Source organism: Emys orbicularis, chromosome 2 (genome assembly GCF_028017835.1).
Source record: "Emys orbicularis isolate rEmyOrb1 chromosome 2, rEmyOrb1.hap1, whole genome shotgun sequence".
NCBI classification, from domain to species: domain Eukaryota; kingdom Metazoa; phylum Chordata; order Testudines; family Emydidae; genus Emys; species Emys orbicularis.
Window position 1 is genome coordinate 122,155,122 of NC_088684.1, and position 13,714 is coordinate 122,168,835.

Here is a 13,714-nt window from a genome sequence, read left to right on the forward strand (position 1 = left end):
CCAGGAAAAACTGATCTCACAAGGAGGGAGGGAGGGAGGGAGAGAGGAATCAGCTTTTTCTTGCAGGAGTTGATTTAATGATCACACAGTGCATTCTGGAGCATCACGTCTTTGGTGCATCATTAATTTTAAAGTGGTAGATCAATAGGACCTACTAGAGTGGAGAAGGGGACTGACTGCCTGGTTAATTCCCAAAGACAATACCCCACCTCTTCCAATTTCAAGGAAACAGGCCCTCAAGGGTTCCACAAAGAGGTAAAAGATTGCCAGCCATCCAGCCAAGAAGACAGCAGTAGTAAGGGGAGAGAGTGAGTGTATGTTTTGGGAAGGCATAGAGGCCATGTTGGAACCTAGAAAATCAGGAAGGTTCCTAACAAAAATCTTTCCGAAACCTCAAAAAACTTTTAGATTTAGTTCAGTTTAAGAGAAGAGCAATGGTTTTGGGATGTGGAGGTGGGTTTTTACATTAAAATAAGCATTTTTGTCTATCCCTATTATCAACCCCATTTAGCTGAGATTGGGGGAAACTATATTAAAATTATCACAACTGTGCTGTTCTCAAAGCAAAAGTAATTAGCACTTAAATAATATACATCTTTTTTATGCACCCAAATGGCAAAAACTATATTAACACATTACTTTACTAGATCCATAAGTGAATATACTAGTATTGCCAGATATTGCTTAAGGGAGTAGTTAATAAATTCTATCAAAAAGGGCAAAAATGCCCAAGTGATTTAGGAGCCTAAATCCCTACATCTCATTGACACTCAATGGAAGGTAGAGACCTTAGTACCTAAGTGACTTTTGAAAATGGGGTTTTCCTCATTATTTATAATAGGAGCTATTTGCAAAATTCTTTCCCTTTTGCTTTCCTTTCCTTTGCGGGGCAGATGAGTTCAGAGTTTATTTTTTCTTTTGCTTACAAGAATATATCATTTAGCTCTTGATCCTGGAAGTGCCGAGTACACTAGATCAGTCCAGCAAAACTCTTAAGTAGGGTATTTAATTTTAAATAGGTGAGTAGACTTGAAGTCAGTGGATGCCCAGCACTTCTAAACATGAATTTTGGTGCCTGACTTTAGACATCCACATTTAAAAATTTTGACCACCAAGTCGTCTTCTAAATGCAGAGCAGCATCCAACAGGAGACAGAAGAAAGGGTTCTGGATATCATAAGATTACGCATCTGTACAGAACAACAGTTTCCACAGTAAACACTAATGTTTCACTTGATTTCAATTTAAAACAATACTTACCAGTGAAAGTCAGTCATAAAAAAAGAAACATCATAAATACAGAAAAAAAAAAAGAAAGAGAGGAAACAATTCCTAGTGCCCTTGAAAAATGTCACTGTGGTTAAAGTTCACACTGTTAATTGTGTAGAGGTAGAGAAGATGGGCAAGCAAATCAAGAAAGATGCTAAATATTTGAAGAAAAATATCCTAAAATCGAGCTTTGGGGCTGGAAGTTCATTACTATACTGCCCCTCTGAATTTTTCTGAAAGTAAATGCCAAAAATTGAAACCAGACTAACATTCATTAAGGGAAAATGTTATTATCTACCCAACCACCCACTGACTATTCAAATAATATTGTATATATCTGTGCACTTCTGCATATTTATTGAATGTGTCAAGTTTTTGCTCCCAAGTAAAACTTACTGGCCCTGTCAAAAGTTCACCAGCTGCACCAGTGTCTTTGATGGCCTGAGGAAGAGCCCTGGTGCTAGCGTCATGGAAGAGCCTGTGGCTTTCCTCTCCCTCTTCCAGCTGAGATTGGTATGTTGATTCATGGGGCCCAGAGAAGATACAGAAGGAGGGAAATTGAAAAAATAATAAACAATAAAAATATAAATTACAGAAAGCATTCACAAAGCCAGCCTGATTTTATTATCTGGCCTTGAGAAGGAATTTTGTATTTTCAGTCAAACTATGTAGAATATGCACTGTAAACTTTCTGCACCCACAGCTCAACATTTTTATGGCTCAGTAGGACAAGAACTAAGAATGCAGAGCGATGCTGCTATATAGTCCCAGCAGTGTGGCCAACATGCTGCCACACAGAAAGGAATCGAGTTTACAGGTGTGACATCTTAAACTGGCGGAGTCTGGGAATGTGGCTGAAGTGGCAGTTTCTGTTTCGGGACTGGTGATGAGGACAAAAGTACACCAACAATAAAATGAGTCTAAAACATCCATTCCCTACGAGCCAGTACAGAATGGTATAGCACTGTAATCTCAGCCGAGGTGGTCAGCCCTCCCAGAGTAGGGAGGGCAACGGTGTTGGGGAACTGAGGGCAGGAAGATGGGATTTACAATGGAAAAGGATCAGCCTATAAGAATGCCGAGATGAGATATCTACAACCTACCCCACCTGGAGTGGATGAAATTCTGCTAGATATGTTTTTGGTGGAGGGGAGGGTGCTGGAGCAATACCCTGCGGTTGGATAGGCTGAGCGAGAGTCAGTGATTCAGATCCAGAGGCCTTATGTTACAAACAGAAGAAACGTGAAAGTGAAAAAGAATACAAAAAAAAAAGTATTGCTATGTAATGGCAAAATCAAAGCCACATGTCAATAGTTGATATGATTCAGAAACCCATTGCTGCTAGCTCCTATTCATACTTACACAATGGTTTTCCCAATGTGTTTAAATGACTTCTCCACAAATTCACGGACACTGTGGACCTCCCCAGTAGCTATGACAAAGTCCTCTGGCTCATCCGTTTGCAACATCAGCCACATAGCCTGCAGAAAGATAAACAAATCCAGATTAAGTGCACCTGTAAGTGGGTCCTTTTGTACATGATATTATATTACCACATTTTGATTTGCAGATAATAAGATATATGTATGCATGCAACTGGGGAAATTAGCACTTTTTAACATGAGGCTGTTAGCTAGTTCAGCACAACTCTTACAAGTGACTAATTGGAATTATTTCACATTACAGAAAATTGTCTGTAATATACCGGATTTTCTCTGTTTCACACCAGGGATTTCTGGGGTGGATATTTTAAATCAAGACTCAGTGTTCAAAAGTAGACAGTAATGCTTAGGAGTAAGAACCCATTTATTATAAACCTTACATTTATTCACATGTAATGGAAAGCAAAATATTATATACCCCCCTCCAATTTAAGGGATGTTGTCAGTAGGGCAAAAACATAGAACTACCTAACTGTGGTCAAATACACTGTTGACTATTTTAAACTAGATTTAACCCAAATAAATACAGGACAGACAGGACCAATATTTTCATAGTGCATTATTTCAAATTCAGCTCTTCCTCCTGCACACACCTGGAGATGCGTTACCTAGGGAGGTGGTGGAATCTCCTTCCTTGGAGGTTTTTAAGGCCCGGCTTGACAAAGCCCTGGCTGGGATGATTTAGTTGGGATTTGGTCCTGCTTTGAGCAGGGGGGTGGACTAGATGACCTCCTGAGGTCCCTTCCAACCCTGATATTCTATGATTCTATGCATTTGAAGGTGTGGCAAGCAAGATTCCCCTTTTCAATGTATGGAAATACTAATGGAGAAGTTAGGCAAACACTTAACATTCTCTTTCAAAGAGTGCAGGCTGTGCAAAGATCAGAACAGTGACCAAAATCAGAACTATTTCTAAATCACAACTTCACAGATTACTACTATTGTTATTTGTGTTACATTTGTGCCTAGAGGCCCCAGAGGAGATTTTGTGGCTTCACTGTACTTAGCACTCTTCAAACACATAATGAGAGAGAATGCCTGCCCCAAACAGTTTCCAGTCTAAATAGAAAAGTCAGACAAAGGGTGGGAGGGGAAACAGAAGCACACTGAAGTAAAGTAATTTGCCTAAAGTCACACAGCCAGTCAATGTCAGTAATAGAACCCAGGTGTTCTTACACCCAGTCCAGTGCCCTATCCATGAGACCACACTGCCACCCAGAAACTATAGATGGAAAAAATAAAACTATCACTCTAGGTCAAAGTGATGGAAACACTTTATTTCCTTAAGTTAGAAACAGGGAGCAATCGATGCACATCAGAGCCTTCTTTTAATAAATAATCAGTACACAAAAGCAAAATAATTCATTTCTTTCTCCATAGGGTAAAAGGAATTGCCATTTTCTTATAGTGTAATCCACAATGCTATTTGCATTGACCTCTTCATGTCAGATTTAAAGCAAACTTTAGTAGGTCCCCAGATGCTAGTGGATACTCTGCAAATCAGATTAATAAAAGCTTTGGGACAGCTCCGTTTCTCTCAGTAAATACCACCTGAAAAGTTCAATTCTTCTCTCCCCCCACCCCACCCTTTTAGTAAATCAGTGTCAGGCAAAGCAAGAAGATATACTCCCTTCAAATTATTCTATTTGCAAGTCATTTTGCTGCCTGTTGTTTTTTTGTATCTTTAATATTTCTGTGAGATTTTATTAACACGCTCCTTTCGCCTCTTGAAAGTGCACGGAAGGTGGGATTTTGGGCAACTCCTGTGTATGTCCTTGACATTAATTGTGCTTTAGGGATGTGGCATGCTGGGTGGGACAATGGCAGCAGCTTTATTTTTCCTCCCCAGGGTTGAGGTCTCTAGCCAATGACGCAGCAATATACGATTGACTGATGAAATTCCTTCTGCTGGCAAGAGATGTCTTAATTGCTATCTTTGATACTATCTTTCTTGGAACATTTGGGTTTTTGTTTTGATTCACAAGGTTACAGTAAATCACTGACACCCTTTCTTTCACGTCTGACTAGACTTGTAGGGTTCACAGCCATACCAACCTTCAACAGAGCAAAAAATGAATATTTCAAACATGGGACTAATCCTGAAGTCCTAACTCAATCCCTGATCCCACAAACCTTTACTTACCTAAGTAGACCTACTGTAACCAATAGGATTGCTCAAAGGAGTAGGCACTATCTGAGTGAATAAGGGACTGTAGGATCAGACTCTCAGTCCTTATTCAGTCAGTCAAAATTCATACGGACTCTCGTATTTCCATCAATGGGACTTTTACAGGAGTAATTAAATCAGGATACGGCCTATGGTATTAGGAGATTTTAAAGCAATTTTCTATGATTTAATAACACAAATATTTTAATTTTTGCACATATTTAGTGTGGCAGAGTATTCACGTTGCCAAATTAAAAACCAAAAAACCCAGTCAATACAGCATTAGGTATTTATGTAGTCACTGTTATTTTTGTGTGATGCTTAATTGCATTTTAGCTACAGAAATATATATATTTCACCCACAAAAAAACAGTAACCACATAAATATTTGATACTACTTTGACTGGGTTTTTTGGTTCTTAGTTTGGCAACATGAATGCACTCTCTCTCTCTCTATATATATATTTTAAAACTTCCTACCAGCTTTTTTGGATTTGCTTTGTCATGCTTTTCTACCATTTCAAAGAGCAAGCAAATCTTGGAGCATACATTGTGGTACATTTCTACAGGGTCAGGCTTGTAATGATCAAACAACACAGATGCTGTTAAACTAAAAGGAACTTCTCCCTGAATTTCTGCTAGGAAAAGTAGTGCTTGGAATAATGATTACTTGAAAATGTATCATGGTTTGTCCTTTTCTTTTCTTTTGGCATTCAATCCATCTTATAATTAGCCCAATCAAACCAGTGAAAACTAACATTCTAATAATTATGAAAAAAATCATTGATTGTTTTAACAAGGAGGTAAAGAGTTGTTCATTTGAACATGTCTGCATGCAGTTTTTGTAAAATAAAGACAAAGGCAAGCCAGTGGGCAGAAAATACTTCAACAAACTCAGCATCAAAAATGTTCATTTCTGCTGTTACATATTATGTAGCCAATCAGAAATCTGTGTATAAGTAGCAGCTACACACTTCCCTACAGAATGTGTCAGGAATGTGCTCTTTTTTATCATACTATCAGAGGCCATTGATCTATCAATTTCTAGACATTTCCCGTAAGAGATCATATTGTACCACACTACAGGCAGAGAACAAGAATAAGGAGGGAGAAGGGATACGCAGCTCCAGATTTAATTGTCATTACTGAATGGTTTACTGGTTTTAACAGAGAGGAACAGCTTTGTTTAAATTTCCACTGAGCATAATTAATGGTTATTGACTGGTAAATGAAGAACAGGTGACACTCTGAATTAGAAGATAAATGATCTTGTGTTCTAGCATGATAATGGCTTAGTAATTGCTACAAAGCGGCAGCCTAGTGCGCCCCATCATAATGCTAGATCATGTCCAGAACACAAAGGCCTCTGTGTGAAAAGTATTCAGCCGTTCACCTCCTTATACAGCTGCACAGTGATTTGGTCCATTTATTCTCTGGACTGCACAACTGAGGCAAAAGTTCACCAATTCTCACCTTCCTGTTCACATGCTGAACCACATGACCCATGACATGCCTGGGCTGCAATCTATGATAAAATCATTGCCCAGCTCTGGCTCTTGGCTATCTTTTAACCATCATGAGGTCACATATTTTAGGAATTTTTGTGGAGTGGAAAGGGGGGCATGGTTTTTCCTAATTTTCTCTGTAGGTATTTTTTTTTTTTATATCCCTAATGGGCCGACAGAAAGTCACTTATCACAATACATATCTCTAACTCTTTCCTTACTCTTTAGATGGATTTGGTTACCAAAATGTGGTTAAGGCTGAAGAGGAGGAGAAAACTATTACAGAAACTATCCAGGCTCTAGCTCTCTTCAAATCACATTGTTCCTTTAATGGTAAACGTACAAAACATATTTTTCATATTTGAACTCTTTTTGTCTCTGCTCTAGTGACTCACAAAGTCGAAAGGCAATACTATGTCATTTACATTTAAAGACAGAAAATTCACTGTAGAAGACTACATAGCAAGTTTAACATGCGGATGCACTTTTGTGATTACGTGAGCTAGATATCTGTTCTGCAAGTCTTAACTACAACTGCTGCCAAAACTCTTTTTTTTTTTTAAGACAATATAAAAAAAAAAAAAAATCCCTCCAGGTGAGGAACTCTAATTTCAAGCAACATTTCTAAACATGAGCCAGTTTTCTTCGAGGCCAACACCCATTTAGAAGTCTCTTGCTCATAGTGTTGTTCATGTTCACACCTGGATCAGTGAAGGGGAAAACCTGAACTGGACTAGCACAGCCAATACATACTAATTCCGTACATGCCTCTCGTACTGTGATTGTGAAGTGTGTGTTTGTCTTGAGAATCTGCAGTCTGTTGCACTTGTGCCTCACCATTAAATTCCAGTCCAGCATCCCAGCCAGAAAACACTTATTAACTGTGCTGTCATCCATGAATAACAAGACTTGTTAATCAAGGTTATGTTTAACTATATTTATTTGATTCTTTTCTTTAAATCATCCACTCCTCTACTGGTGGCAGTGAGCACAGTATATTGTTAGAAATCAGCTTAATTAGGGACCTGTCTGTTTAAGAAGAAGAAAAAAATCTAAACCTCAAATAGTGACTATGGTTTAAATGACAATTGATGATTTCTATTGCAGAAATAAAATGCTAATTGCTGATTTGTCCACAAAATTAACAAAACCTTTTTTGTGTCTTATGTGGTGGCAAGTCCTAAATTCTAACAAGATGTCCAAACACAGTCAGACAGATTGATGTGTGTTACTTAGAAAATATAGCTACCAGTGATTCTGATACATTTAATTGTTGTACTCCACCACTACAGAACATATGCATCACATGAAGTCACATTTCTATGTACCATATACAGTCCTGCAATAAAATGAAAAACATGTTCTAACCACAAATCAAATGTACTTACTACAGGAGACTTAACAGATAGCATGGGTCTGATGCAGAAAACATCACCCTAACGGTACAGAGACAGACACACTGACTGGTGGCTGTCTAGTTCTATTTATTTTTTGTGCGTGGAGGGCGCAGGTTACCTCAAGTCTGCCAAAAATTAGGGAGTAATTTGTGACTCAGGCAAAAAACATCACCAGTTAGAGAGACTCAAGAGTACACTGCCGTTATTTATAGCAATTCTGTTTTTATAATCTTTCATACTCCACTGTCTAGAAGTGGACTGAGGAATTCAGTGGGTTGAACAAGGCACTATGGTGATTCAAAGTCTAGCTACTTTGCTGGGGTCATCACTGAGCAGCATAACTGAACATTTTGGCCTCAAGTGTGAGAAGATGTTACAGGGGTCATATGGTGGGATGGGAAGTCAAATATCCTGATTCCCCAACGGGGCCAGCCAAGGGTCTGGCACAACTGCAGTTCCTGCACTGACAGTGAGGGACTATTTCTTTTGTGCCACAATTGATCCACCTCCCTCTGGAGTCTGTACTGTCCCATGGAGCAGGTCAGGTGCCCTGGGGGGGGTAGCAGGTTTCCCTATCCCCTGCACCCTGGCTGCTTGGGAAGGTATTATGCCCTCCTCTGACTCAATCCTTGTCTGAGCTACCCATAATGTGAAGTGGCTCCTTACCACTGTGTTCTAAATCCAGTGCTAAAAGGCATAATTGGGCCTTTTATGAAGTTACCCAGACTAGCAGTTGTTTCTGAAACTACTAGATAAATGGATATCAATGATTGCTTATTAGAAGGAAACTTAAAATGAGAAATTGGGAATGATGGCTAATATTTGCTTCTTGGGTTCTCTGACAACTTCAGTTTTGGACCTAAACTGCAATGATAGCATCCCTTTAATTTATTTATTTCAGAGAGGGTAAAAGGAGGTGTTACTGGTCTGAGTCACAGAAATTTGACTGACTGCTTACACCACACTGTAAAAAGTATAGGTGTGTACTAAGTATACAAACAGTATGCATGAAAGCACACTGGATAAAGAGAGGCAGTGATACATACTCATTCTGTATGCCAGAGTGAACAGCTTAATATGTAGATACTGTACACAATACATACCGAAACACAAAAGTCTGAAAAACATCAATGACGCTCAATTACAGTAGAAAATGCCTTATGAGTCATATAAGCTGATTCCATCCTAAAGACAATATAAAACCAGTGGGTGTGATCCTGCAGTCCTTACCACAATGGGAGTTCTGACTAAGTAAGGATAGTAGCACTTGGCCTACTATTAATTCTGGTCACTGACAATGTTATTTGGACAAGACTTATACAGCAGCAAGACGCCAAACTACAAGTGTATTCTGCCTACTATGTTTTATCAAAGAAAACAGCAGTGACGTATTGACAGTATTTTAACAAGGGGATCTCACCAAAAAAAGTTCCCCCCTTTTATTCTGTGATATCAAGGCCACTTGAGTATGTGTAACTGATCTAGTCATTTGTTTTCCCATTGAAACAAAAATAGCTTTGTGTAATCATAATCAAGAAGGAAGGCAACACGACCAAATTAACCTGCAGTTTTCTAGAAATAGTGATTGTTTGTTCTTGAAGGATATACTAACTATGCTGGACGTACAGAACAATGTATAACCCCAAAGGGAGGCACTCTATGTCAGGACCAAACAATGTATTTTGGGTCCCTAACATGAGGCAACTAATTTTCAGAAAGTGCTGAGCACCCCACACTCTGAAGATTAAGTCCCTCTATGGTGGCTCAACCTGAGCATGTAAAATCACCAGCAATTCCTGAAAATTTAGGCTATTCTGTAGACAAAGCAGTTCCTAGCTCTATTAATGCGACACTTTTCATGAGCACTAAATTCTCTAGAAGTTTTCATGAATTTTATTTAAGTCTCTCTACCAAACGTAAATAGTTGAAATATAATTAGCTCAGTCAGAACTATTGTTGTCTGTGTTTCTTTCCCAGTAATTTAATACTGAACATAAAGATACCCATGTTTGAATACAAGTTCCCCCATTTTCACTGCATATTGTATTCAATGGTTACCACTTAGTGCTTGTAACATCACAATCACTTCCACTGTGCACAACAGTGATGTTACAAACTATTGATTTTGGTATCACTAACCAGAGACTTTTTTTAAAAAAAAGGAAACAGAATCAAGATGAGAAAAATTTCTATTGAGAAAAAACACAGTACTTGATAGAATAATGGACAATGAAACACAAAATAACATCTAACATAATTTTAATAGGTTCTGACCAGATATTTAAGTCCCTCAGAGTGTACCAAGGAAGTTCTCTGTCACCTCTTGCCTTACAAGCTTTTTCAGAGGCCCACATAGTTACAACCATCAAATTGTCACAGAAGCAATTTAAAACTTTTTCAGTGCTGTACCCAACCCATAAAGTTGGGATCCAGATGTGAACTTTCTCAAAGTTCAATGATGTTCAGATAAACAGTTTTGGTTCAGCTCCTTTTCTATTTTTTTAAAAGTTTCAAGACATTTAGAGACAATAATCCAACAATTCTAAAGTCGCTAAAATAATAAAATATTTGATAATCTTTGTGGAACATCTTAAATGAAAACAATATCAATGTCTAATGAAACAAAAGCCCTCACACTAGTCGGAAATACTAGGAACACTGTATAACTCTTCTCTTGTAAGCAGATAGTTCAATTGTTTTACAACTCTCAGTAAGGACTCATGAGACATTAATAAGGCAGTATTATTAATAAAAACCACAAGTAGCATAATCCCGATAAACTTGAAAGGTCAAGTTCTGAGTAACCTTCCTTGTCAGTGCAACACAACACTTTTCACATTCATTTTAGGTGAATGCACAATGCTCTTATTGTGTTGTCAAACACTAAATTAGTATGGTTGATTGGTGTTTGATATTGTGTTTGATTTTTTTTGCTTGTGTCAATGAGTGTCAAAATATTGTTCTTTTAATACATAAAAGTATTTGTATAAAGCTTTATTGCTGATCTTTAGATGACAGCCAGAGGCAAAATAAAGCAGTGAAGTTGCTTGTTGGGAAATCTCACTGACAATGAAAATTAAGAAAGCATTTAATGTATTTAATTTTTTTCTAAAAAAAAAAATCTGTTCAATTTTTTTGGCAAAGTCCACAATGAATTATTTACCTTTCAAGTGGTGAAACTGAAAGTGATGTGTATGACAAGTAATATCAATGAAAATGTACAGAGAAGATGCAAATAAATTCAGTTTCTTTCATTTTTCTTTCTGAGATCATGAACATTAATAAAAAAGTGTTTTAAATCCTGATATATTTAAAAACTAAAATCCAAACTATTATACAGACATTTCACAGTGTCCTGAGGCAGATGAGGGACCATCAGTAGCGGATAAGCCCAAAGGTAATATTCCTTATTAAATTATTCCTTCATGCACCAATTACAGAAAGCAATCAATTATTTTCCATCACTCATGTTTATCTTAGTTATACAAAATCATAAAGCAAGTCTAAATTTCCCAGGCTCCACCTAGTAGATCGTTCTAAAAGAAGATATTTACAGTTTCCCTTTTTTTCCCTTTAGAATTAATTTTCCCTGCTATTTTTACATGAATGAAAGACAAAATACCATTTCATAAAGAAGCAGACTCCACTTGACAGGATTACTCACCGCGAAAGAAAAGGGTTGCACCTAGGTTGCGGTCAGGGTAGAGCAGTCTTAGGGATCAATGCCAAGAAGGGCTAGTCAAGGCCCTGATCTTACCACAAGAAACCAGACTAGACTTTCAAGTCAAGTGTTGGCTTGTTTCTATAACAACTTGATCAGCTCCAAAATAATAATCACAATGCAGGTATTGACTGCAAAAAGTTTATGATGCAACATTTGGCTGGAAAAAGATTCTGGTTTCCATTTATAATGCTTCTGTGTTTCTGAAGTCAATGGGACTGCTCGCATGCTTAAAATTTATCACATGCTCTGCTCAGGGCCCAAGAGGCAGCACAGTCCATGGGTCAAAATACCTAGGGTCTATTTGCGGCTCTGCCACTGATCTGCTGCATGACCTTGGGCAAATCTCTTCTCTCTCTGCATCTGTTTCTCTTCCCACTCTTTGTAATTGGGATTGTAACTCCCTCAAGCTAGGGACTGCCGGTCATTATGTGTTTTGTACAGTGCCCATCACAAAGGAGCCCTGATCTCAGATTGAGCCTCTATAAAGTAATACCACCACCACCGTGCTCAGCACCTTGCAAGATCACGCTGTTAGAGCTCTAAGCACATACACACTGGCTAAGAGATAAGTAACTGAAGGAGGTGATAAAAGTTGACAGGTATTTGAAGGGCATACATATCAAGGAGGGAGAAGAATTGCTATAATAGGAGTAATGGGATAAAATTAAGAATGGGAAAATTTAGACTGAATATCAGGAACAACTTGGGGACAGTGAGATCTATTAGGCTGTTGAGTAATCTAGGTCAAAGGCATTGGAGGTCGTCAAAATACTAGGGCCATTTAAAGCCATAATGGAAAAACCCTAGAATGTAATGTATGAAACAATTTTGCATTCTCAGGGAGATAGAATGGATGAGCTAATAACGCTAAAACAGAATATCTGACTTCTGCATTTAAATTCACTTTTCCCTCAAGTATTAAAAATTCTCCCGCTTCTAGCATCGGTACACTATAGGACTTTCAGTTATTTTCAAAAGTGTTAAAGGCTTTAAAGTGATCTCAGACTGCTGAATAATAATCTAAACAGCTGACAGAAAATGTTAATTTACTCATCCTGAGGAAGAGGTTTACTATGCGTTCCATTCTTACAAAAATAAACTGGTCTGTATAATCAATCTGTCTAAACCACAGTGTGCTCCATTTGACAACATCAGTGAAACTTTACCTTCTAATTTATTCCAGTTTTCAGTTCTCTGCATACAAAGTTCAAAAGAGAAAAGGTATGTTTTCATCTCTTCCTCACTGGCTGTGAGGCACTGGGAACAAAGACAGATCTAGCAGTGTTTTTAAACCAACGGCTAGAATTCACCAAAATGTACATCATTAGGTGGCAAGACGCAAAAGCAGCCTTATTTTTGGATCAGTGGAATTTTTATTTTTTGTATACGAGATCATTTCAGGAGATAGGTTTGAAATATAATTCCAAAATGTTATTTGCTGGGGAGCAAGTCAGGGAGCAGTCTGGATGGTTCTGGGAATTGGTAATGGGATACAGCATCTTTACCTTATGTCACAAGTTCAAATCCAGGTCAATAGAAACCAAAGTTGACACCATCTGATTCAGTGGCCTATGTACAAGGGGTTTGGTGGTCTTAGTCCAACTGCTAGGAGATAAGTGTCCACCTCACAAATTCACTAGTGCAATTGGTATTAATTGGCACCACTGCTGCCAGTCACAGAAGAGTAAAATTCACCTTAGTGCAGAATACCACCAAAAAACTTATGTACCATTTAAGCCCTTAAAAAAAGAGCTCGACACAGAGGTGAATTTCAGCCAGCAAATGTCAAACATTAAGTGATCATAGAAACAGAGGTATGTATGTTAGCTTATAGAGCTCAAACATAAATGGATAACAGCTTATCAACAAACTAACATGCAGTTCTCTCCAGGCCACATTTAACATGCCCTATGTAGGTTGCCCAAGGAAGCCTGCATTGTCACTCCCCTTGCTGTACTTATTCTGTGCATTCAATCTCTGTGACGGTCACTCAGCCATTTTTCAAAAACACTGAATGTACTTACAACTCTATTAGCATTAATAATAACAATTATTAATTACACCAGAGCCCAAAGCAGAGCTTTTCAATTGTATCAATAAACTGGAGATACAGCTACTTTTCATCATCAGCAGGCACAGAGGAATATGAACTGTTATTCAGCTTGTTCCCAGCAACGAATACAGTACTGGCATTTCTGATAAACCCTTAAC

At 38.1% G+C, this 13,714-nt stretch overlaps 1 protein-coding gene across 1 annotated transcript in view; it reads right to left on the bottom strand.

Annotated features, from left to right (window-relative positions):
* Nucleotides 1–13,714, bottom strand: part of GMDS (GDP-mannose 4,6-dehydratase) — a 582,436-nt gene that overhangs the window by 98,411 nt on the left and 470,311 nt on the right. The window contains exon 8 of the mRNA XM_065399137.1: nt 2,631–2,749. Within this exon, the coding sequence (XP_065255209.1) occupies nt 2,631–2,749 (119 nt within the window). The remainder of the gene's footprint in view (nt 1–2,630; nt 2,750–13,714) is intronic.